The 26,702-nt window shown below is 42.5% G+C and overlaps 1 protein-coding gene across 1 annotated transcript; it reads right to left on the bottom strand.

The window, feature by feature from the left end:
- Positions 1 to 15,864: 15,864 nt before the first annotated feature.
- Positions 15,865 to 17,172, bottom strand: TUSC1 (tumor suppressor candidate 1; the record flags this gene model as incomplete). Its single annotated transcript, XM_082335832.1, has 1 exon — positions 15,865 to 17,172. One exon carries the CDS (start codon positions 17,170 to 17,172, stop codon positions 16,582 to 16,584), a length of 591 nt encoding a protein of 196 aa, XP_082191958.1. The 3' UTR covers positions 15,865 to 16,581.
- Positions 17,173 to 26,702: the final 9,530 nt, after the last annotated feature.

The following is a 26,702-nucleotide window of genomic DNA, read 5'->3' as shown; positions in this document are numbered from 1 at the left end:
AAGCAAAAAATGAGAGCACCAAGACTTCTTAAAACCCTTCTATTTTTCGCGTGATCAGTGTTTCACAAAATCAGGCCATGATATAGACAATGCACATAAAGTCCTCCCTTCACCTCTGCATGAGACACGTGCACATACAAAGTACAGTGTTTGCGGATTGGAACATAATCCATTTTTGTTTTCATTCAAATACTTGCTATACATGTGTCCTGAAGCCCCTTGGTTAGTCCCTCAGTAGAGAGTATATTACTTTTTAAATAAACTCTTGCTATTAATTTAAAATGAAAATTACCAAAAGTGATATTCCCTAAATGTTTTGGAAGTAGTCCAAATGTTAATACTTAATTGGAATGTGCCTGAGGCACTTAACATACATTAACTTCATATTCACTGTTGTTTAATTTTACACAGGATGAAGGAAAATTGTAAATAACAGCATGCCTATGGGCAATGAGACAGGGTGGTGCACATCTACGGTTAATGAAAATGACCTTTCATAAAAATTATATCATCAAACTGAACAAAACAAAATACTCCTTTTAAGAGAAACAAAGAATATCTAGAAGAGTTCTTTCCCCAATGTGAGTAATTAGCAGGCTTTCTGTTGACCATCCTGAATCACTATTGTTTTCTTTTCCTAGCTGGTTTGGTTTAAAGCACATATTTTAAGCAAAGCTAAGATATCAAGTGTCAGCATGTGGGGACACATCTTTACTGAAAGCAAGCTCAGACAGAAACCGAGTGTTTTGTTTGAGCAAGGACTTCACAATCTACTTTTTCCCTCTCTGAAGCCATACTGTTGCATTTAATCCCTTACTAAAACCTGAACAATTGCTTTTTTGAGACTTCCTGAAGGCAGAGCTGTTTAAATGGCATACAATGCAACTAAATGATCATGAAATTACAACCTCAGTCTCCCTTTAGAGTCCCTACTGCTTGGATTTAATTAAATGAAGTTTAACATTTTTCTCCACTCACGCTTTTGTTTGGTCAGAGAACTCTTCACCCCAGATGTTAGTCTTAACTTGAGTAAGGTACCTTCTCAACCAAAAGTTTCAGATAATTTCTTGTAAATGTAATGTAAAAGTGTTTTTTCTTTCTCCTGACACTACAAAGCTGTTGCAAACACCTAATGGAGAAAAAAAGCTGGATTCTATTAATACTTATGGTAAAAAAAATATTTTAGTAAATATTTTTTACTGATGCAGTGAAGCCCACCTGCATCAAGTCACCACTTTCACTGGGTTTGTTTCATGTGAAGCGTATCACCTGAAAAGTATAGATTGCTTTCATTAATAAGAGTTTATTACAAAGAGTTTATTCTGGTCTGTAGGCCCATCACCAGTACTGCTGATAATCACACCAGCCTCCCATCACAATTTTCAGATGAAGCAGCTAAAACAATAAAACAAAACACACATCGTTTTCTCCATGTGAGCACCTAGGCACAGAGTGTTCTCCCTCTACAAACACAAAGCCTCTTGGCAACCCACCTAAACTCCTGAGACTTAAAAAAGTCCTTTTCAGATCATTTTCAGCAGATTCACATCTTCCAGCAGATTAATTAAGTCACCATGAAAAAAGCCACTCCCTTAGAATACTTTAAACTAAATGTGCAGTTAAAGGAGCCTTTCCTTGACTTGAGAATCCAGCTGGAAGATTATTCTCTTCCCCCAAATCCTCATATGCCAGCTAGTGGTCTTCTCAATCAAGTAGAAGTGTAATTGCTTTAATGCCCTATGTGTCTCTTCTGCATAGCATTGAGCAAAGGAGCAACATTGCATTTCCTGATTAAGGATGGATTTATTAGCTTCTCCTTGTCCTATATGCACACCAAGTAAGACAGGTTTTAGCTGTTTAACTCAGATTCCTTTGCTCAGTCAGAGTGAACAACATGGTTACTTCAAAAGTTACAGGGGCATGTGAGACTGGTGGGGGAACAGGGGGCGCAATTTCATTTTAGGGTGTGTTAATGTGTTTAATATTGTACTTTTGAAACTGAAATAAAACATTTTAACATCTCAGAAACGTGACAGTGATCCCCACACAGAATTCTTTGATTTTTTTTTTTCTTAAAAAAATCTTGCTCTGAATCAGAACAAAAATGTTTGCTTTTGTTTTGCTTTGCAAGATTTCTCATGAACTGACAGTTTACACCTGAGCTCTGACACGCAGATCTCAAAGTGAGTAAAATCAGGAAGAACATCAGAGGGTATAGGCACACACTCAGACAAGTGATCATTTGCACCTTGTCTTTGTAGGACACCAAGCCAGAAATAATGCCCCCTTTTCAGTCCTGCAATTGCTCCCAACTTCACTTTATACTATGAAGAAGAAGAAAAAAAAAAAAGGATCTTTCTTCAGTTGTTATCTTCTGTTCTACCTTTGAAATTTTGGGACTCATCAAGTACTTCTTTCAAACTAATGAGTTAGCAAAAATATATGCCAAATTATGGAGGATAAACAATGTGATGGTACTCAAAAGACCTCCCGTGAAATAGCTCTGCAATCTACTTTACCTCAACATCAATGAAAATGGTAATTTTTCATCACTACAAGCATCTAATTTTAATTGTTCTGTGCTGTTCATTTAAAAATCCCAGCTCTATCATGTCAGTACCTTTTGATTCTGAAGGAAAAAAAAAAAAAAGTGTGAGAATAGGAAACAGTAATTGTTTAACACAAAAATAATAATCATTGCCACCTCTATTTATCAAAATAGTCTTTTTTTTTTAATGTTGCATCATGCGTGTTCTGAAATGCTTTCCTTTCCATCTTAAAAAAAGGTCACATCAGATTCAGATGCTGAGGCCTCTATCAGGTCTTCAGTAGGTGTATTTGTTCCCATGTAACTTTAGCTTTGATACTCTCAAGCTCATAAGCGCATAAAAATTTATTAAAATTGAATTTATTAAAATGTATCAGAATTTATTAGTCTACATTTCCCACACACTAACATAATGACACATCTATGTCCCTATACAAACAGAGCCCCTGAACAGATGCCCATGACAGCCTGGGTGATATATGCCCCAGCAGGGTAGCAAAGCCGGGACATGTGTTTTTGCAGATCACTTGACATTAAACATACTTGCTCTTTGCACAGAACCAACATTCCTGCTCCCTGATGTGGGGATCTCTCATACACCATGGAAATGTCCAGCATATCAGACTTGGCCTGGGGATGGACCTCCTCCATGAACGCCCTTCCTTGCAAAATTCCTCACCATTTGATGTTTCTCAGCAAGAATGCACCACCCTCATTAGTTTCTGGCCCACTTCCTCCAAAAATGATTGTGGTTATCTGGGAATATCTATTGCCCAAAAGGAAATGGGCCAACACAAGAGCTGGCTGAATGCCCGAAACTGCAGACAGCTCTTGGCAGCTGCTCTGATTCCCACTGGCTCCTGACCATGTGCACAGTGCCCGTGACAGCATGGCACGCTCCGTGCCCCTCTCACTTCGTAGAAAAGCATCCCTCCCATGACTGGCAGATTGGCCGCTTGCTGGTTGTGTGGAGGTGAAGGTCCAGGGTCTGGTAAGGTGATGTCTGTACTATGGCATACTCATCATCAGCCTGCTGAGGCAAGCAAATAGTCACTACTACCTGCAGTGCTCAGTCGTCTCCTTTTGCACATATACATTCAGGTGAAGGAAAAAATCTGTAGGGTTTATAGCGAGGAGATTTCTATCTTTATAAAACATGATTCCTCAGTATAAACAGTTCAGCGAATATTCAATCATTTCTTACCACAGTTGTCATGTTCACAGTAACTATCTAGATTAGCTACTTCATCACCAATGATAACTGAATTTATTGGGGAATAATCTTCCTTTCCATATTGATTTGGCTGTTCTCTTCCTGTCACCAGAAGTTTTTCAGATTAATAAGTCAGATTGCATTACCCTTACTCACACAGAACAAAGCCGTACTCCACAATTATCTCTGTTTACTTCTGTAGGACTGTTCCTAGTAGAAGTTATTTAATAAGGTTATCAGCCTACACATTCAGATTTTAGCATAGTCTGTCTCCAGATCCTATCAGGAAGAGTACGCTTAAGAGCCTTGCAGAACCTATAAGATGGTAACACCACATTGTCTCAATCAAATGGGTCATTTTACACACTTACTGATTTTGTCTATACCATCTTCCAGCACTTTCATTTACCTAATACTCTGAAGAAAAAAGAACAATTCACGGATCTTGCAGCTTTCCCACTGACTTTTTTCAAGATGTTACCCTGCTGGTATTATACAATCAGTATTTGTGAATTTACCTACTCTGTGCTCATTCTCCCTTCCCCTTCCTTGCCCATGAACGTCCTCCCCAAATCCTAGTCTATCATTTCACTAGCCCTTTTCCAGTTTGTCTTGTAAATGATTCTACAGGTTATGACTTACTTTTATCTTCTGTTTCCTCCATGTCTTCATTTCTTTCTGCACTGTTCCCTCCTCCCCCCTTCAATATCATTTTACCCCTACCCTACAACCACCTCAAAAATTTCTGAAACACTGATAGCTAGAAGTTGAACAAGTATCACAGGAGAACTACCACATTAGATTTGACCATCTCTTATAATTTTTCCCCAAACCATTTGCTACTAAGCTCTAGTTAGTACTACATACTACTTCAGATTGACTTTATTGTCATGTTCTTCCAAGGTAGGTCTCAGCTCACTGAAACAATATAATGAGAAAGACACTATTATTGCTTCTGTGCAGATACAGATTTCACCACTAGAGCATCCAAGCCTCCTGCACACTTGCGCATCTTCCCACCCTGTTCTCCCTCCTTGATATGCAATGCATTTGCAGCTGGGAACTGAAGTGCAGAGGCTAGATCTGGTACTAAGTTCATCCCACTGCAAGTAAATAAGCACCTTAACAGTACTATAAATCCAGGCACAGCAAAGCAAGCACTTGAATCCCTGCTGTGTGAAACAGCACCCTAAAAAGACGACTTCTTACTCATCTCGCGTTGTACACTGCACCAAGGCTTGAGAGAGAACAGACACAAGCATTTCAGACTACATTTGCTCGTTAGTGACAAATCCTTCCTTAGATAGCCCAAGGACAAAAGTGTCCTTAGTCACATATGGCACATGTACTAAGTTCCAGCCTTTAAAATATTTGTGAGAGAATTTCAGTCTTTCATGTTTCCTGGTGTAAAAATCATAGCTAAGAAGTTAGTGTCTCAGATTTCTATAACATAATAGTAATATAAACCCAAATATATAGCTCTGGACTATGGTAACCACAGTCAACTTGCCACACATCCAAAAAATAAATTTTAAATTTCCAAGTTGTTTTAATATATCACTTGAAAGAAAGACCATAAAGATGTGTTTCATTATGAATCTGATCTCACTTCCATGATACTAAAATGTGACCAGCATTTGAATAATGATTTGGTGTTTTTATTTACTGAACAAAATGAAAATATATTTTCTGTATACCTGAAGAAGAGAGATTTTCAGGCAAACTATTTCTAAATCAGTCAAGATAGAGCTATTTGTTAGAGGTATACAGGAAAATGAGTAAGAAAAATGCCCTTTATAGAAAACCTAAAAGCTGTGGGATTCTTAACTGACAAAATGCAGAATTGTGACCTTGCTTTTAACTTTCCTTAGTTGAAACTGTACTGATCTTCTCATAGAAATACAAATAAAACATGATATTTCTTGTCACCAAACTTAGGGACATGGACTATCTCTTCCATTCCTCAGTGTCCATCATCATTTTACTCAAATATAAATAGGATTCAGTCATCAGTGCCCCACTTTTCTTAACCAGTAAGGCCAGTCACTATTTTAGCAGAACAAATTTAAAAAGAAACCCTGTACTGGTATGGCAGATTCATTAAGCTGGTAGTGCACAGATGTTACACAGAGCTATTCTCCACACACAGGACTAGTCTAAGTCCCTTAGCAAGCAGGAAAACTACAGACAGTTTAATGTTAAGGATGTAGGTTTCAATTTTTAAGATAAGACAGGACTACCAGACCTGTGAAAGAAATACTCTGTTCCTATGATGGCAATAAACCTTCATTTTAGGAACATTTAAGGGCTATTTTTCAGCAATCAGTGAAATCAGTAACAGACTGAGGAATGCCCGTCTGGAATGGATTGGTAGCCATGCACATCAGTTTTATAGCTGATTACATACTACAAGTGCAGGAAATATAAAAACATCCTTCTGCAACATTTGTAAAGTGTTTTGCATATTTTATTTCATCATTTTTAATGGTTAATTGAAAGTTGAAACCTAGCACAAAAATGTGTTACTGACACCCTGTTATCTGGGTGCCCTGATCTTCACTTTTCTGCTGTAGCACAGAAAGATTTACCCAGACACCAAGAAACTGCATTCTTTATAGTTCCCAGCTTTATGAGACATTTAAGACAAGAGCGGAACACACAGCTTTCTCACTTTTCATCCTCAGCTTTAGGGCAGGCAGAATTCATTTTAGTTATCATCCTTTTGCAACAAACACAAAATAGCAGTATAATACCACCACTTCAGAAGGGTCAAATTTTGTTGGCTTTTCTCACATGATTACTTCCACTGGCTTCCAAAAGACTATTGTATGAATAAGTGAGTATTTTTTTCCCTGTCTACCAAAACAGTCTCTAGTGGAGCTATGCACCACTGCAGAGTTGCACACTGTGCCGTCTAGCAGTATCTAAAAGAACCAATGTTCAACAACAGGTGCATAGCAAGAGGGGAAAAAAGGAAAACAAAAGCAAAATAATTTCAAGCTGCGGCCGAGTATAATTACAGAAAGCCTCAAGCATAATTTAATCACTAGAAAATTAATCAAATCACTTTGAAATGAGAATGTGCTATCTCCAGCATCCTTGAAGGCAAAGAAGATAAGAATTCAGTGAATCTCCAGGTGCAAAGCATAGAGGAAAGGAATACTCACCTATGAAATGTTTTGTCTGGACCCCACCATTGCCTCTGGATGTCTTTGGATCTTTACTTCAAGTACTGGGGATAACCAGGGGGGATGAGAGCAGGAACAGACCCACACACTCCATTTTGCCATCATAACCTCCACAGACATCTGTATACAAGTAAACTTACTTGCTCCTGCTCCTTGTCCCTAGCTGGACAGGTCCAGAAGAAGGCATCAGCAGAAGAAGGCATCACAGGTCCAGAAGAAGGCATCACCTGTTCCTGCAAGCTGTAAAGTGCTGGAGTAGAAATGGAATCAGCACAGCCTAGAGGACAGACACGCAGAGAGAATATTTTGATCTTGCACCTTGGTTTGTATTTGGTGTGTACTCAGAAAAAGTCTTGTATAAAATTCTATAAAGACTACAGTATGTATGTGTATAAATTTACATACACACATACACACACACTTTTCCTCTTACCACCAGTGCAAAGATATGAAACTACAGAGTCCTTACCCACCCTCTAATTCCCACCACGCTTTTTCCTCAATTATTATAACTGATAGGTACTCCTACTCAGTTATCTAGTAAAAGTTACCAAGTTGTGAACTTGCAGGAGAAAAGCTGCCTCCTACAGACATTATGAAAATGGCACCATGTGCAACTCTGCAGTGGTGCATAGCTCCACTACATGGCATTTAGTCTTTTTTTTCCTTCAAATAATCAAGGATTACTCAGAAGAAAGAATCAGGCAGCTAAGGAGAAATGTCCACTGCTGTGCAACATCTTAGTTAACTGCATTTAACTGATGTGCTCAACCCAGCTCACGCTTGCTTTTAATTGTCATGGCTCCGCTAAATCAATGAAGTTACATTGAACCGCACTGTTTCACTGTCTTGCATATTGCTAGTATAAAAGCACACTATTTCCCCAAAAATTCAAATGTACAAATAATGTCCTCTAATACTTTGTGTATTCCAGAGAGTCCATGAGCCATTTCAATCAAAAAGGAACTATGTAATGTACTTAACATTCCATAGAAAATTATTATAAATACACAATAAGGTATGACAAATTTTCTAGTGAGCCATCAGCACTGAATTTTGCAGTTAACATAACTTTGCAACTATGCAATCTAGAACAGCATCACAGATTCTGCTAAACCAGATTCCTAATGAGCTGCACCATCTCCTGGATTTCATTTTACAAAATTTATGCTACTAGCTGAAAAGAAATTTCTTAGTTGGACAGCTGCTATCTAAATTATTAAAACACCTGCTTTGAAACGAAAGGAATTGGTGTAAAAAGTCTGAGACTGCACGAATAGACTGAACAATCATGTCACTGAAAAGACTTAGCACAAAACGGATAAAATAAGTTCTCATACCTGTGTTTAAAGAGGAAAAAAATTAGTTAAATTCCACAAATGATTACAGAGGCTCAAGATCATACTTTTATGTTGTGTTAAAGCTATGCATACACATAAAACCACAAGCTTTTACATAGCAAAACTGGAAGCTTTCCTGGTCTGTGTCATACCTCATTTTGTTGCAAAGAAAAGTGGTCAGTGACGAGTATTTTGGCTAGCTGTCCCCTTACGGACAGAATTAAACATTTTCAGTTTTCACAGGAAAGGCTCATAAAAACACATCGTTCTCTTTTTCTTCCTGAGGCAGCAGTAGTGATAGCAAGGACTTTATTTATGAATAATGTTAAGAAAACCAGTGTGTTGGCTTTATCAGTCAACACCCTGAGGATAAGAGCTCTGTTGTCATAAAAATCATCTTCATTTTTTCAGGATACCCACATAATATGTGGAAATCTTTCAAAGAAAGAGGAGATTCCCTACTGAACCTATCCCTTTTCTGAACCTCTTATCTCAGGAGTTCTAAAGAGAGAAACAAATTAAAATTTCCCTAGGATTACAAATGATGGATGAACCTCAGAATACTTAAAAATAGGGTTATTAAAACCTACCTATTAAAGGTAGGAACTATGAAGGGGAAAAAAAGAAAATAAGAATGAAAGAAATGAATGTATCAATTAACAGGTACCACTGTTAGAAATCACTGTACAGTAGTTCTCTGAAGGAAAGTCTGAGAACCCAGCACCCTTATTCGCACTGAACTGAGGCTTCTGTCATACAGAAAGGTATTCACTTATATAGATCTGCAACATGCCTCCTTAGTGTCTCATATGCATTGCATTCAATTTATCTGCAGTGTAAAAGTGTGTCAGTAAGACAACACAGTTCCCCGCTGGCAGACCTACGTAAGCTCTTAGAAAGCGAGAGAATGAGTTTGAATTTCTTTATGCCAAAGACAGAAGCCACATCTTGAATAAGGTCTCTAAGCTTTAAGTGGTTGTGTGAATCCCACCTTCAGCTGTATTTTCTTAAGAAAACGGCAGCATTCCTATATTTTGCATTGAGTCTAGCAGCTGAGGACTGCACTGTGAAACTGGTACTGTATGAGCCACTCAGCATAGCTTAACATGGGGTGGGAAACATAAAGACTTCACATCCTATTTGGCAGTAGGCATGGGTTAACACAGTGATATCCTCAGCTTTCCTGAGATTACAGTGCTGCTTGGCACACAGAAAGGGAAAACTTTAAGCTCCTAGTGAAGTTTAATATACAAAGTACAGAAATGAAACTCGGGTGATTGCAGTTTCAGAGTTAGGTGCCTGCATTTTTTCCCTGCATTTGAGAGCAGGCACTACTTTAGCTCTAAATGCAGTTCTGAAATGCAGTCGAAAAGTAATCATTGTGCTGGTCCACTCCAAAGGAAAGCGTTCCCAGGGCACACCAGAATCTGCTCTAGAGATCTGTAACAGAAAAGTCAAGATTGGTGTGTGTGGTGGAGGCGGGGGAAAGTCTGGGTGTGGAACCAGTAAAAGGAGCAAATTGCAGAAGAACAGTACAAATGGCACCTACATTACCAGGTCGCAAAGACCCCACCATACATCTGTGTGCGGCTTCTCAGGACGCTCAGGCCAGGAGACAAAGGGAGAGTGTGCAAACCCTGATAATTTACTGGTGTGGGATGGAGAGACCGCTCACAGCCAACTCATAAAGGGCACAAAAACTATATACAAAGGCAGCATATGCTAACCAACCTAAAAACCCATGAGAGGCAGACTTGCAAGATGGTATCCTTTGTCCTATGTCTCACCCAAGGAGTCCTGGAAGGACTGCCTGGGGACCACCACAGTACATGTGTTTTGGGGCTGGACTGCCATACACGTGCATCTCAGTGCCTATGAGTTTTTCCTTATGAAAGCATGAATCTGAACAAGTAAAATTAGTTTTGCTTTAATTTTTGGAAATAAACACATCTTCCTCTCCTCTAAGAGTTTGCATTCAACTTTGCTACACCAGTGCAACAGTATTTCCTACACCAGCTTGCTGGAGTCTAGCATTTTTCTGAGCATCTTTCACATGGAAATCTTCAACGCAACAAGGGCTTCTTACCCATATGGTCAGAAATCCTCCCATCTGTTCGTTAACCAGATATATTCAGTCTTTTTCTAGCCACTCTTTTGGCCTCTTAATTGGCCAAAGGGAGATCTTGCTAGCTTCTGAGTTTTGCCCTGCTCAGCAGCCACTGAGGAGACAGAGAAATACCCACTGAAGGCACAAAAGCTTCTTTAGCTAAAAGCCAAAATGAAACACATTCTGGCAGAGCACAAGCAAAACTTTCTCTGGTACCAAGAGAAGGCTAGCAACCAAGCTGAGTGACACCTGAAGCCCCCTTCTTCATTCCTTCTCCAGGTTTCCTCCAAGCTAGAGATTATTCAAATTTAGCCAAGAGCATCTACTCATACCCAGGAGATGAGCAGCTTTTCATGCACACTCCTCCAATTGCTAGTAATTTTTCCAGCACTGCAATACAAGTCTCAAGCACACAGGGTTGAATTTGACTTTTAACCTAGTTTCACAGCTGCTTCTTTCACCATAAACAGAGATTTCAAAAGTAAAATGGGCACAACCTTCCTCTGTCAAATGAAGACAGCCCTCTGGGACTGCTTTTGGTAGTAAAGACCTTATATTTAGATTTCTGAGCATCTCTGGTGCTTTTAGTGCCTTATTTTAGATTTTATGTGCCTGAGTCTTTCAGAAGATCCAGTCACTTATATTTATGGAGCAGAGTAATGAAATATTTAACTGTCATTAAAGCTACAGTTCTTACATCACAAAAAAAATTAAAACCAGAAGAAAAGCAAAATCGTCCACCATAGGATTTCTTTGAAAACTTCTGCTTTTTTGCATCTTACTTTCGGACTGTTAAAGTCCTTGGGAAAATGTGTCAAGTACACAGCTCTGATTCTCAATGATTTTACAGCATCCACCCTGAAGCTTTTCTTCCTTGCCAGTGCAGCACAGCAAAACTCCATCAAACTGTAAAAGCAAGGTAAGATTTTTAATAAATTAAAAAAAAAAAATCCATCACTTCTGAATGAAAAGCAATAACAAAATTCAAAATTATAAGTCATAAAAGCCTCAGCTGGGAATAAGGCTTTCTAATAGCCAGGTAGGATGATTTGACCATCTTCACAATGAACAAAGAATTACTGAACGCCTACAGAGTCATGGTTCTGACTGAGGAACAGACAACATTATTTCATACTTAATAAGAACAAACACAGGTGCAGCTAATTGTTTGCAATTCACACATAAACACAAGAGCTGTTATTTCAGTAGGCCATATAATTTTTGTAGGCAGTCATTATAACAGAAGTCATGACCACTAACATATTAGACCTACTGTATTTACACGCTTTGCAACCACCTCACCTCTGGGTACACCCTGAGCTCTCACACACTAATCAGCATTAGGCTGGGTCAGACACTTGGAAGTGAGTTTGTCAAAGCACAGCACCTGGATGCTGCTGGCTGACTGCAGCATGTTCCTCTATTATTGAATCAGTACTCCACCAGGGGGTTAAGAGTTGCACTAGTCTAGGTGCTAAATTGCAAACAACTGCATAAAGCACTTGAGGTCATTGAAAATCCTGCAGCATTTATAAAATGGAGAAGCTCAATCTTCTGGCCCTCACAAATTTTCACATGAAATAAATTACCCTTAATAAGCACCACTGCTAATAATCTCAGTAGAAGCTAAGGATTGTTTGTAGAGCAGCTCTCCAAAGCTTTCCCTCACTTCAAAGACATGCCAGTGTATGACATAGTTGCGTTTTTCCTCAGTGCTAATCTCTTACTTTATTCAAACTTTGCATTCAGTATTTTTATTCATTAAAAATACACCAATATCTAGGAATACAATAATTCCATTAGCTTTTGTTTGATGGTCACATCTTTCCACAGTAATTCTCTTTCACAAAATGCTCTTTCTCTGGATTATCCAACCATTTTGCTGTCTTCCCAGCCTTATACCACACTTCCTCCTATAAATCTAGATCCAAAGCAGCGTCTTTGTGGCCTTTAAATGTAATGTCTTTCATCTTCTCTGCTGCTACAACTACATTCTGACTGCACAAAGACCCTTGACAGCACAAAGGGCAAGCAAATGGCCTTGAAAGTCATGAAATAATACTGGTAGCAAGCTTTTTTTTAAAAAAAGAGCTTTATAATCACGTGCTGCTATTATTCTCTGAATGATACTGGGTTTTATTTTGGAAGGGATGTGGCAGTAAGTTCAGCCTGGATATTGCACAGAACGATGACTGTTTCCAGGCAGTTACATCTAAACTTTCCAGTATGATAATACAGACACCAAATATCACTTAAAAATACACAGGAAAGACCTTGTTAATTTGTGGTCACTAAAAATACAGCTTTAAACCACTACTTTAAATTATTTGCAAGTTTGGAAAAGAGTCTTTCTATACATATTGCAAATGTCTTTGCTGAATTGAACAAAACAAAAGGGGATATTGAACACAGCAAGATAGACAGAAAGGGAAGAGTAACAGATGACTGCTTTGGTAGGAAAGTAGCTGAACTGAACTAATCTGAATGGCATTAGTTTATCATACAAAGACATTTAATTTATTTCATTATTCCCTGTGGGCAGCTAAAGCACCCCAAGGCCCTAACATATTCAAGGAGATAAGCATAGCGGACAAAGACTCCTTCAGAGTGCAATATTTAATGAAACTTAAATTAGGTCTCAAAAGAGCAATAGATTGTATATTAAATATGGCACCAACACTGAGCCATTCTGTTCATACGCATGTGTTTTAAAGTAATTGCCATCAAATTCACACAGGGCCCCAGAAGATTTTAATGCAGTTTTAATATAGCCATGCATATAGCTTCCATTTTAACCCACACTTCAGAATATTTTGTTAACATGAGATACAGGACAGAAGGGTAAGGAAAAGACTGCAGCTAAGACTGAACACTTCCTTAAGAAACAAAAGAAAATAATTTTATTGTCTTAGCAATGAAGTGAAAGGCTACAGGATTTTTGGTTATGTTTGCCTTTATAAATTTTTATATATATGTGTCAAAGAAAGTTAAGAGAATATGTATTCATATTTTAAACACTGCAATTTAACAAGGTGATCAGGAAGGTATTATTTCCAAATGTTTTATATATTGTTATGTTTCTATATATTTATGTGGGGAACAAAAAAACAAAACACAAAACGCCCAAACATCCAAATGTAGACTTGGATTCAATCCATTCTCTAATAAAAAACTTACCTGCAAACAAACTCACTTTCATATAGCACTCTGATCCACTGCAGTACAAAATACTATGCAATAAAACTTAATTATAAGCAAAACCATTTTTAAACAGGAAAATAATCCACCAGTCTTCAAAAATTTGGGTTTAGCAACACCAAAAAGAAGTGGTATTTTTTTCAAGTAACTATGGCAAAGAAATAGGTACTTAAAACCTAGAATCAAAAACATGAAAAAACATATGGTTTTGAAATTCACAGTTTTGAAAACAATCAGTATACAACTGAAATTATTTTCAATCAAAAAAAAGTGACATTGTAAAAAGAAGAACAGGACAGCAAGGTTCTGTTTGCTGAGTATACTGTAGGAGTTTCGTTCTGCAATGCACTCTCTTTCAAATCCAGGGAAGTAGCATTCAGTCAGGCCAGAGGAAGAAAGGCTTAACACAGCAAGATACTGAAACACAGAGATGCTACCGTAACAACTAGAACAAAAGAAGGATAAATAGCTGTCATAGTCCAGAACAGGATAAACAGAATTAAAGACAAGATTTGGGAGTAGGAAGTGAAGACTGGAACTTCAAGATTTGACTGCTTATTGGACAGAAAGCAGAACAACAGGAAACAAAATAGACCTTAACCAAAAGCAGAGGAAGGTTTAAGCTCTTCATACAACTTTAGTAACACTTTTCCCATCACTTCAGATCCGTAAATGCTGTAATGTATCAGGCAATTCCAAAGGTACTCTCTGCTTTCTGCCAACCATCAACACAAGGGCTTTTGGCTGAACTGCAGTTCTAGGGCCAGATGTGAGTTTCTTCCTATGATATCAAGTTACTAACTGTCAGAACAGTTATGTTATCCTTCAGGGTATACCTGTATATTTGCTTTTCCTGTAAGTCTCAGTATTTGTAGTTTCTGTAAGCCAAGGATCATGCAAGTGTGTCATAAAGGAAACCCACCACCTCTAAGCCATTAATTGGGGGACACTGCAATGAAGTACTAATTTTGCACCATCTTACTAAAGACTTTTCCTAAATCTTGTATTTTCTTGTCTTTTGCTCTCAAAAACAAACACACAGCAACCAGATCAGATGATTGGTTAAACAAAACTTTTGCAACTTGACTGAATTAAGTGGTAATTTACTGCAGTTCATCTGGAAGCACCAATTTCAGGAAATACTTAAAATCTCTTCTTTGGTACTCTTCACATTAATTTGAATCTTACTGAAATACTAATCTTTTTTTTCCCCCTCTGTATTTTGTAATCTGCAAGTTTGTTTTATAATTTCTCTACCAAGTTACAGAAAAAAATTAAAAAGCAAAGAATCCTTTATATAAACTTGCATGGAACTTGGTACTTTTGCATAAAAACTGCATTTATTGGGAGTGCCCCAGAAGTTTAATTAAAATGTTTGCATATTGTATCAGAAAAGTCCAGAATATCTTTCACACTTGCCAATGCTTTCACTTTCAAAAATGACGCCTGGCACAGCTACAGATTTCCAGCATTGTATCTTAACGCAGTCCTATGTTGTGCTATTTTGACAGATTCTTTGTGTTGCTTGGGTATTCATACTTTACTGGAAACTGATATTAAAATAAGGCTATCCTCTTTGTGCTTTTATTGTAAGTATTGTAATTCTTGAGCATTTATCAATTTAAGCATTTCTGAGAATACTTTGTTTATAAAACAACCAATCACCACATCCAGACATCAATAGCCACACTTTCTTATTAAAGACAACACCCTCAACTTATTAAGGAGAGATTAACTGCACCGCGCCAAATTCTTTTTCCATTTTGAGAATGCACTCGAAGCTGCAGATCCAAAGAAACTCAACAAGCACTACAGCCATTTTATGATTAGGCTTACGGTGACATTATATGAAGGAATAACAACTACTCTTTTCAGAAGTTATCAAAGATACTTAAAAAGGATGGATTTTTACCTTTTCATGTTACTTTGAGCTGAAACAGACCTAGGCTATTAAAACTTTAAGGAACCAATCCCAAACCTGAAGGCATCAGACAGCTTCCAAATGACAAAAAAAATGAGGGAACATTACAAAACCAACTCATGTCTCAGTTCTTTAAAAGACTTGCTTTCAAATAGTAGATTTTCTTAAGCAAGAAGGTCCAAAAAATAACCAATTCCTCTGGCTTTAAGGAAGTGCATTACAAAGGTCTGAAGGACATTTCATCTACAATTTCAAAATAACTCCCTGTCAAAAATCACACTTGAAACAGTCACTTGGTGTTTCATGGTTTTATTTTTCATCAGCTGCAGTTTTATGCCAAAGTGTGAAATTCAAACCAACATACATGTGGCGGTGAACAAAGTCCATCATTAAAGATACAAATACTGTTTGTATCATTGCAGTAAATGTCCAGACAATTCAGAGGGGTTCAAATGATCACCAGCTTTTACTGGAGGGCTGACAAACAAGCTTGCAAGCTTCCTCCACTCCCTTTCCTAACATACAGACTACTAAGAACTAGTCAGAGCCATCTTTTGATAGCCTCCATAGCTATTGAGGTCTACATTACAGTTGCTAATTCAAAGAGAAAAAATGTGATCTGCAGCTGGTCCCCAAAGGAAGCACAGTTCAATGCTATGAGGTGACATGAGAGCAACTGTTCTTTTCACTGTGGTTCTTTTCTCCATGACAACAGCTGCTTTGAGGCATTCCTCGACTAAAACAGTGGCCTCTTCCAAGCGTCAGTTTTCCAGCTGAACCTGCTTCTCCTTGATCACGGTCAATGCTTCCTGGTCATAAACCTGGGAAGGGGATTAAAAAAACCCAACCAATTCCTCCCCCACCCTTTCTCTGAGAAGAGCCTGTTTCGACTGAAAGGGTGGGGGTCAGCCCCGCGCTTCGCCAGGGCCAGCGAAAGGAGGAAGGCGGGGGTAAGCCGCCTCTCACCAGCCCCAAGGTCTGGCGCTGCCCGCGGCGGCGGCGAGGGCGGATAGGCAGGGAGGCCCCTCACAGCAGCCCGCCAGGCCGCGCCTTCCCCCAGGGCCGGCTACACGGGCGGCACCAAGCTCCTCTTCTCCAGCGGCTGCTCGGGGGGAGACGGCGGCTGCTCGTCCTCCTCCTCCAGCAGCTCGTCCAGCTCCGAGGCCTCCGGCCCGCCGGCGGCCCGGCAGCGCCGCAGGTGCTGCAAGGCCCGGCGGTGCTTCTCTTGCAGCCGCCCCAGCTGGGCGCGCAGGGCCTCCGCCTCCTCGCCCGGCTCCGCGGCGGCAGGCTTGTCGGAGCCGCCGGGGCCAGGTCCCAGCAAGGCCTGACGGAAGAGGCAGCGGTTCTCGCGGCGCAGGCGGCGGTTCTCCAGCCGCAGCCGCGCGTTCTCTTGGCGCAGCCGCGCGTTGTGCCACTCCCGCTCCTCCCGCTGCCGCAGCGCCTCGCTGTGGCTGGCCGCCAGGTCCGCGTACCGCTCCGCCAGCTGCTGCAGCGAGCCCCGCGACTGGCCCCGCCAGCCCTCTTGGCCGCCGCCCGGCTCGGCGAACTCCTCCGCCCCGCCGCGGCGGCCGCTACCGGCGGCGGCGAGCCCCGCCCGGCCTCTCCGCGCCGAGCCGTTACAGCCCCAGCGCCCGTCCACAACGCGCATGCGCCTCATCCGTGCCGTTCCCGCAGCCCGCCTGCACGCCCCACCGTCGCCGCCGCCGCCAGAGGAGGGAGGAGTGCGGCCCCGGCACCGCCTTATGCAAATGATGGGGCGGGGCTTCGGCCGCCGGAGGCGGGTCGGGGTGGAAGGGGCGGTACAGCCTGGCGGCGCCATTTTGGGGGCGGCGCCATTTTGGGCCTGGGGCTCTACGGCGTGGGAACCTGCTGCGTGGCTCCTGCCATCAGCACATCTGGCGAGCCCGGCTCTTGGGGCCTAAGCCCAGAAACCCGTCAGCGCCTTTTGCGTTGTAACTTGTTCTCCTCCACCCTGTTTCGCAACCATGTGAGGTGATGGGTGGGCTTGGGCCACTGGACGGTCCTTTCTCAGAATACCCGAGTCCACCCCATTCCCTGGCTTATGTGGTTGCGCAGTCTTCCCGTGTTTGTGTGGGCCTTGTTTTATTGTTACTTAAAAGTGGTGGCTACAGCACAGAAGAAAGTTAATGTCAGCTCAGAAGTGCTGGCTAAACAAAGACCTGGTAGTATAAATGTTACTCAGTCCATTCTAGTGTTGCTAGGTTATTGGGATTTAAGGAGTAAGAAATGCAGGCTATGAGGATGCATAATTAGTATGTGAGTAGTTCTGACAGCTCACAGATGATTTGGCTTAAAGTAACAAAGATCATGTATGCTATAAACATGGTATAAACTTGCCCATAAGCGATTTCCAACAGAAAATGAGAAATAGCATGTGAGGAATCTCTATTGATGGCATTTCACAGTGGGTGGTGTAATCCATTAATCTGAAATTCACATCAATTCTCTTTGGCTAGCCTGCTTTACGTAACCACGTATGTACGTATCTACACAGTTAAGTAGTCCTGTTGGGATTACCGTGACTGCGCAGTACATACCACTGTTGACCTCTGCGTATTTTTTGCATTTCAGATTGTAAACTGTTTGCAATGGGGACCGTGCTTTGCTTTATGATCCAATGTTCTGTTAATTACCAGCTGAAACTTTGTATGGATCATGTATTTGAAGTTCAACAAATAATGCATAGCAGTAATTGAAATAATAATTTTCAGAACCTTTTCAGCTCTAAATGATGACTGTTTACTTAAAAAGTTTAGAAAAGAAACAGGAAATCACTGCAGAGCAGAAGTAATCTTTGTCTTACCATACTTATGCTGTGACTGCTGATCAGCAAAAATGAATTTACAGCAAGTATTTCCCATACTAAGCCAGCTTCCAAGGAGAGATTGACAAGGGCATTATAGTAATTCCATGTAATATGTGACTAAACTGGTTTTGCATTGAAAGAAACACGTTAACACCTGTTTATTAGTCATTTACTAATGTTGCTGCTTTGGAAATCCATAGATATACCGACAGCAAAGATGCCCATAAAATTTTACATTGAGCTATAGGCCAAATCCAGCAGAGCACTGAGACTATTCAGTCTGCGTGGAAGTGCACCAGGGCTTTGCACTCCCGAGAAGCAGTGCATAGGGTAACATAGAGCTTGAGCTTTTGATGGCCAGGAAGTTAGGTTGCAGTAATTGTTAACAGCACCTTCAACTTTGATTTGAGGCTGACTGTTCGAGTCTTCTGGTGAGTGTTGTTTTATGGCTCTCAATTTTGTTTATTCATCTATTTTAGTTTTTCATGTGCCTTTATTGCACTGTGGAAATTAAATCCATGTATACAAGCATAAAGATTGATGGTCTGTGTTCCTGTAAAAGTCATACTCAAGTATCAGAAGGGAATTTACTGAATTTCAGATTCCTTGGACAATGTTTAAACACTGATTTGATATTCTTCGGTTAAAGGTAATGCCAGCAAGCAGTGATTGGGGAAAGACGATAAATCAGCATAGACAAACTTTGGTTGTGAGATAGGATCACACTACACAGTGTGAAGAGGGGAAGTGAAAAGGGGGAAGTAACGAGAGAATTTGTGAGTAGTTGTCCAGTCTGCAATGATTTTCTGCTCACAAAAGGCCTGTGAAGGATACAGTATTTTAAACAGCAACAATATAGTAGGGATAAAAGTTATCTCCGTTCCTGTTGATTAAAGCCCTGTTTTTAATGGTATCAAGTCTCTGTAGATGAGAAGAGAAAGTGTTAATGCTTGTGGACATCAGCTGCCATTGATTTTGCACCCTATCCAACCTGCCTGGGAAGAAGATTCTAGAAAAACACCTCACGAGGAAAATAAAAACTTTTGGTGCCCACCATTCCCTTTACACCTTGGGACACTGGGTTCACATTTTTGAAACGAATGGAATTCAAGCAGCTCTGCAGTTTGTATGGATATGAAGGCGTTTTATTCTCTGTGGTCCTTAAAGGAGGTGACAGAAAAAGTTATGCCTAAACAGTTTAGTTCAATTTTTATACTCCTTTTCTGCTCTTAGAATCATAGAATGGCTTGGGTTGGAAGAGGCCTTTAAAGGTCATCTAGTCCAACCCCCCTGCAATGAACAGGAAAATCTTCAACTAGATCAGGTTGATCAAAGCCCCATCCAGCCTGTCCTTGAATGCTTCCAGGGATGGGGCATCTACCACCTCTCTGGGCAGCATGTTCCAGTGTTTCACCACCTGCATCATAAAATATTTCTTCCTTATATCTAGTCTGAATCTACCCCCTTTTAGTTTAAAACCATTCCCCCTTGTCCTATTGCTATGGGCCCTACTAAAGAGTCTGTCCTCATCTTTCTTATAAACCCACTTTAAATATTGAAAGGCCACAATAAGGTCTCCCTGCAGCCTTCTCTTCTCCAGGCTGAACAACCTTGACTCTCAGCCTGTCCTCGTAGCAGAGGTGTTCCATCCCTCTGACCATTTTTGTGGCCCTCCTCTAGACTCGCTCCAACAGGTCCATGTCTTTCTTGTACTGAGGACTCCAGAGCTGGACGCAGTACTGCAGGTGGGGTCTCACCAGAGCAGAGTAGAGAGGCAGAATCACCTCCCTCGACCTGTTGGCCACGCTTCTTTTGATGCAGCGCAGGATATAGTTGGCCACCTGGGCTGCAGGAGCACATTGCTGGCTCATGTCCAGCTTTTTCATCCACCAGTACCCCCAAGTCCTTCTTGGCAGGGCTGCTCTTAATCTCTTCATTTCCCAGCCTGTGTTGATACCACGGTTTGCCCCAACCCAGGTGCAGGACCCTGCACTTGTCCTTATTGAACCTCATGAGGTTCACACGGGCCCACTTCTGGAGCTTGTCCAGGTCCCTCAGGATGGCTTCCCATCCCTCAGGCGTGCCGACTGTACCACGCAGCTTGATGTCATCTGCAAACTTGCTGAGGGTGCGCTTTGATCCTGCTGTGTATGTCATTGATGAAGATATTAGACGCTACTGGTCCCAGTACAGACCCCTGAGAGACACCACTTGCCACTGATGTCCATCCGGACATTGAGCTGTTGACCACTACCCTGTGGATGTGACCATCCAACCAATTCCTCATCCACTGAACAGTCCACCCAACTGTCGTGATCCAGTGTTGGGGGAGGTTTCGATACGATCCCAAGGATGAGGTTAAGACATGGAATAGGGTCAAATGCCCTACAGCCCTTTGACTTTATTTTGGTGAACGAGGAGGAGTGGGGGAAAAGAGAGAGGGGGAAAAAGAGCAAGAGAGCGGGCGAAAGAGAGAGGAAGAGCGTGCTCGGGCAGGTGAGAAGAGAGCCACGTGGGGAAACTAGCTACCACCACTCCGAGTCTGGTGATGTCCCATTGATGGACTGACTTTCTGTGTCCAGCCGGTGCAGCCTCTGTGTCCAGGTGTTGAAGTGTCTGCAGGAGCAGGTTCCGAGGGGTGCACGGGGTAGGAGGGGAAGCCCCCTAAAAAGCGTGCGTGGTCCTTCTATAGGGCCATGCATATGTGCAGAATGTGTCTGCGTACGTGCAGTTTGTGCTTCTGCTTTTTGTGCCCTTGTCTCTGCGCAGGCGTCCTGTGGTACTTGTCTGCAGACCATTATGGTGGTTTTGTTGGAGGCTGGATGTGAAAGCCGGAAGATGGCAGTGTAACGGCAGTGTCGAGACAATTCTAGTTCCATAACAGTCCTTGACACCATCCCGTGGCTTGACATTGGGGTTTTCACAGTGGTAGGAGAGGTGGGAAGGAGAGAGAGAGAGAGAGAGAGAGAACGGAGCAGAGGTGGAGACAGAAGCAGAGACAGAGGGGAGGGGTGGCAGAGAAAGGTGACATGGGACATGGTGAGAGAGTGCTCAGTTGCAAACAAACAAACGGGAACATTGTCCAATGTAAACACTCTTCTTCCTTAACCTTTCTAAGCTTAACAATATTTAACTTTATAGAACAACCGTGAGAAATCCGTTGAGCGAGGTAGTTCACCATTATGACAAGTATAGAACGACGGGTGAGTATGACATGGGTAGGAATATGCAATTTTTTTCCCTTTAAACGATCGGTGAATGTGAAAAAAAGGTCTAAACAATGGTTATTATGGTGGGTTTTCCCTGGCAAGCAGCACGGATTCGTTTTACGCTATCAGGTGAGGTGGTAGGTACAAACTGCACATTAGATACCACATGTTGTATTAGCTTAATAAAACAGGATTATACAGGGTAAAAACATTAAAGTGGTAAACACACATAACAAATATAACAGCAACTCTTTCACCCAGGGCGCCCGCAGCAGCCAGGATCACAGATCGCCATTCCAACCGTTCCAGGCCTGGATCGGGACGTGGGCTATTTTTCTAATTACTTTGGTTAATTGGAGGACTGTCTCGCCTACATCATCATTTCTAAACAACAGTTAAGAGACATTTAATTTCCTACATACCCCCCCTTCTTCAGCTAGTAAATAATGTAAAACCATGCAGTGTTCAAGGATTGCTGTGCTCATTTGTTGAGAGTGTTGAGTTAAAAGATCTATAGCATTGGTGGTTTTATTGGTAATAATTTCTAAAACAGTTTGTAATCGGATTGTACGGTTCAAATTATAGATTGGTTCCCTCGCCCCTGATATCGGTTCATTGGGGTTCCAGGTGGCAGGCCCGTAATGTTGGATTATTCTTTCAAGAGGCCACTCATTTTCCCCCCGTTTTTGTGTTCCACCTATGTTCGCCTCAACAGCTCACTTGCGGAGGGCAATCCTTCCATCTTCCAGATTATCGTACAATCTTATCCCCAGTAGAGAGCCACCCGTTTCTGGAAGAAGGAAGAATAAAGGCTGGATAATTCCTACATAGCCGACCCCTGACCAATGCACTGGCAGTTGTTTATAGGCGGTATGTCTGCAAATACAATAATGGCCCCTTTTAGTTGTGGCCCCGTTGGCGAATGGCCCCGCTGCATCCTCAAGGGAACTGGAAATACATTGTGTTATCGTTGCCCAAGGGGCTAAAAAAGATGGTTGGGTTATTATTCATCCGGCCGGCGCAATACCAGGGCTAGGAGTTGTTTTTCCGTTTGCAGGTTTGCTTGTAAACCTGGTCCCTAGATTGCTGGAGAGTTAACGTTTCGTTTTTATTTACCCAGTACCCTTTCAACCATCGACTGTGTCCGGTGTTATCAAGCCACACTCATATGGAGATACTCCTATTTGCATTTGCCAACTTGTTTGTAAGTGTCCATTAGCACTTGCTTTCTCCCACACAGACCCCTCCCTTTTGAGTACGATTTAAACAATATTGCCCCACAGAGGGAAATTGAACCGGCCACGTTCCACTATCGCCCCAAGTGTCATTCATGGTCTCACTATAATTACTCACAATTTGGGCTGAGATGAGGTGTGTGGACATCCACTGCCAACTTGACAGCCACAGAGGTCCCCGGCAAACCCAGCAATGACTTAAATTAAAAGCTCGGCTTACAGCTTTGGCTAATAATACAAATTCATTGTCCTTAAAGGGATCAAACAGGTCAGGGAAGGGTGAAGGGATTAGCCCTCCACCACTTCCATAGGTACATTCCCAAACTACTGTAACCACAAATAACATGTGCATCCTGATTAAGCGGCAATAAAGCGTTTGTCTAGCTTTTTTTGGGTGGTGTGTGTCTGGATCGGCTGCTCCCTCCTGAAGAACAAAAGTAGAGGCAAACTCGATTCTCTGGTCAGAAGGAAGGAACAACCCATTTAGCGTGAATTTTGTGGATCTTTCCACAAGCATCTCTTGCCCCCCACGTGTATTTATTCACCGGGGCGTCTAATGTTAATGGCACTGCACCCACAGCAGGGAGTTCAACTAAGACGGGTTGTCTGGGGAAACGGGATGGGTTGTCAGAGTGGTCAGGGCCGGGTGAGGTGGGCATGATCGTCGGGGCTTGTGGGCAAAACGCCGTAATCTTTGGGCATCAGGGATATGCCCTGATCAGGGATATGTTTCCTCCAGAACACGAGGAACACGAGGAGTCCTAATCATGTTGTAGGTCCTTTTTTGATTCCAGCATTTTGATTAAATCGGGAGAAGATAAAGTATTGGGGGGAATACAAGTCATTCCCCCCCTTCACCAGATTCCTAAAAATTTGACTTCACTGGAAGGGGCCTGTATCTTTTTGGGTGGAATTGTCAATCCTATGCTTTCTAAATGGGCAATGATATCCCGCTGCCTCTCCCTGACTTCCTCTAACTGACTCCCCCCCACCAGCACGTCGTCTATGTATTGGTAAGTTTTCACCCCCAGTCGTATAGGGACTGTTTCTAGTTCCTGTGCTAGAGCGTGGTGGGCCAATGTTGGAGAGTGCTTATACCCCTGGGGTAATCGGGTAAAGGTGTACTGCTGTCCCTCCCAGGTGAAGGCAAAGCGTTCCTGATCCTTAGGTTGTAGAGGGACCATAAAAAACATGTCTTTAATGTCGATTGTGGCCATGTTAGGGTGTGGTTGTTCCTGGATGGCTGCTATCAGTTCAGCAGTATTCGGTATGACAGCTGTTAGTGGGCCCGTGTTGCTATTTAATCTCTGATAATCTACTGTCATTCTCCATTTCCCATTTGGTTTCCGGACTGGCCATACTGGGGAGTTAAAGGGGGAATGCGTAGGGATCACAACACCTTGCTTCTTTAGGTCCTCCAGGACTGGTGCAATGCTCTCCCTGGCTCCCAGCGGTAACGGATATGGTTTTACGTTGGTTAGTCGAGAAGGGGAGAGAGGAGGTGCCGCTTGCAGCAGACGCACTTCCGCACCAGGGGTTCTGGTCAGTTGCCTAATCTGGGGGACCCCAAAAGACCACGAGTTTCCTTAAGTGTCCTGCCACTGTTTGCCCTTTAGAACATCTCTACCCAAAAGGTTCATCTGAAATGGTTCCACGGCTACCATAGTGTTGATGGGACCTTCTTCTCCTGGTAACCACAATGTCACCGGGGTCATAGGTACCATCTGGGTTTTTCCTAAAGCTCTTAAAACTATTAAGTGTTTGGATGGAACTGAGATACCACATTGTTCCGCCTCAGTTCGCCTTAGTCCTGTAATTTGAGCTCCGGTGTCAATTAAAAAAGTTACTGGTCTTCTCTTGGGCCCCACTGCTACTGTAATTAATAGGTCCCCTTTATCATTGCAGGTGAGTTGTCTTATGAACACCCATCCTCCGCCTTCCCCCTCACCTGTAGGGGGCGGAGGATTCAGTTTCCCGCCATTTTCTCTTCCCCAGTCAGCTCCTTTCCCATGTTCGCCGTTGGTGAGACACTAGCAGTCGGCCTGGAAATAGTTCCCTGTCCCGACCACCTCTGCACGAGTAGTTCTTACTTCTTAGTTGGGAGCCCATCCATTAAATCCCAGGGAATACCCTTTTGCAGCTGTAGCTGCCATAGCTCCTGTTGGTTCAGGGGCCTCTCCTTTCCGGTTGGATCCTGGCTCCTCCCAGAGAATAACGGCCATCTGCCTCCCTGCTCTGCAGCTCATACGACCCTGGTTTCGACTCTCGAGTAGGGTCGGTTAACGGGGCCATACTTTCTGCCATAACTGATTAACTCTTGAGCTATTTCCCGCCACGTCCACACCTTCCTCCCTGACCGCTGATGTTCAGGGGTCTCTACTCCCTCCAGGCCGGCCGTGGCTCTCTCCTCGTGGGGAGTATTCAGAATTCTCCCCTGTAGCTGGATCCCGATAGGTTTTAAAGAATCGGGAAGGCCCTGTATCAGGGGTGTCATTCGTTTGGGGTCTACTGGCAACAACATCGGGGAGCTCAGGTTGGGTTTGAGCTCCCGGTCATACATCATTTGGAGGCAGGCCGTTTTCTGCACACTTTCCACTAGCTGGTCCACCAAGCCTGTTATAGCTAGGGGATCTCCTCTCTCTAATAGGTTCATCCCTCCTGCCCAATACGCAGCCCTCTGGGTCAATGACCATGGGGCTTGACGGTCGCCAGTGGTCAGAAACACGCCTGGGCCCCAATACCCCTCTGCTTCCTTTTCGATAACAGGATCCCATCTCCCCCCAACAGGGACACCCTCCATATGTATTCGGTCTCTGATTCTTTCGCTGTCCTTGCGAAATCTTTTCGCAGCTTTGCCAACTTGGTTGCTGTGAAAGGGATTTCCTTGGTAATTACTTGGGGGTGATTATCACTATCATCTTCATATATATATTCCATCTTAATTAAAGGGTGCATGGGGGGGGGCTTTCTATGATCTTCTTCATTTTCTTTAAGTCTCCCTGAGGGTAAGCTTGTTGCATCCCTTTCTCCACGAGCATTACCTCTGCTTCTGCTAAAGTGTCCGTTTCCTTTAGGAGTTGATTTCTCAACTCTTCTTTCAATATCATATTTTGGTGCCTTTCCTCCTTCAGTGCCTGTTTATTTTCTTGTAATTGTTTCTGCAATGCACTTATTGCTGCTTGCAGAGTGGACCACTGTCTCAGCCTGACCAGCCTTTTACTTCCTCTCCTCCCCTGCAGCTGCCAAGCTCGCTCCTAACACTGCACAAATTATAGCTTTTCCCTTCCCCTTCTTAACTTTTGCTTCCTTCTGCAATACTTTCATTCTGTCTGTCACACTCTGCAATTGGAACCAATGGTCCGTTGCCCAATTTTGTCCCCAGGGCGAGGGGAGAGATCAGTGTACCTCCAAAAAATCATATAGCTGTTCTGTTTCATCAACCCGGACGGGCGCACAGTTGCAAACGCCAGTTGCCTTTTGGGTGGCCATGTCCTACAAAGGGGATATCGTCCTGAGGGGGCCACACCTTAAAGTCCAGATCTCCCCTATACACCACCAGGAGGCCAAAACGTAAACGAATACCCAAAAATTCCTACAAAGGGGGGTGTCATCCTGAGAGGGTCCTGCCTTAAAGTCCACGTTCCCCCTATACGCTCCCAGGAGGCCAGACTGTACGCTAATATGTAAGCTATCAACAAAGAAGAACCAACATTCACTCCGTCCTCATGCTTTGTTCGTTTCCGGCTGCTTCCCTTGCGGGAGAGCAGAACCGTGGATCAGAACTCCACACTTGCTTCATACTTGCTCGTACGTCTCGTTTACACACGATCACACAGCACACCACAACAAGGTAGTACGGCACTCACATCTCAGGGGATCCTGTCCATGACGCCAATTAAATGTCCCAATCCAATGT

This window comes from Platalea leucorodia (assembly GCF_965183815.1).
Source record: "Platalea leucorodia genome assembly, chromosome: Z".
NCBI classification, from domain to species: domain Eukaryota; kingdom Metazoa; phylum Chordata; class Aves; order Pelecaniformes; family Threskiornithidae; genus Platalea; species Platalea leucorodia.
This window is presented reverse-complemented; position numbering and strand designations above follow the sequence as displayed.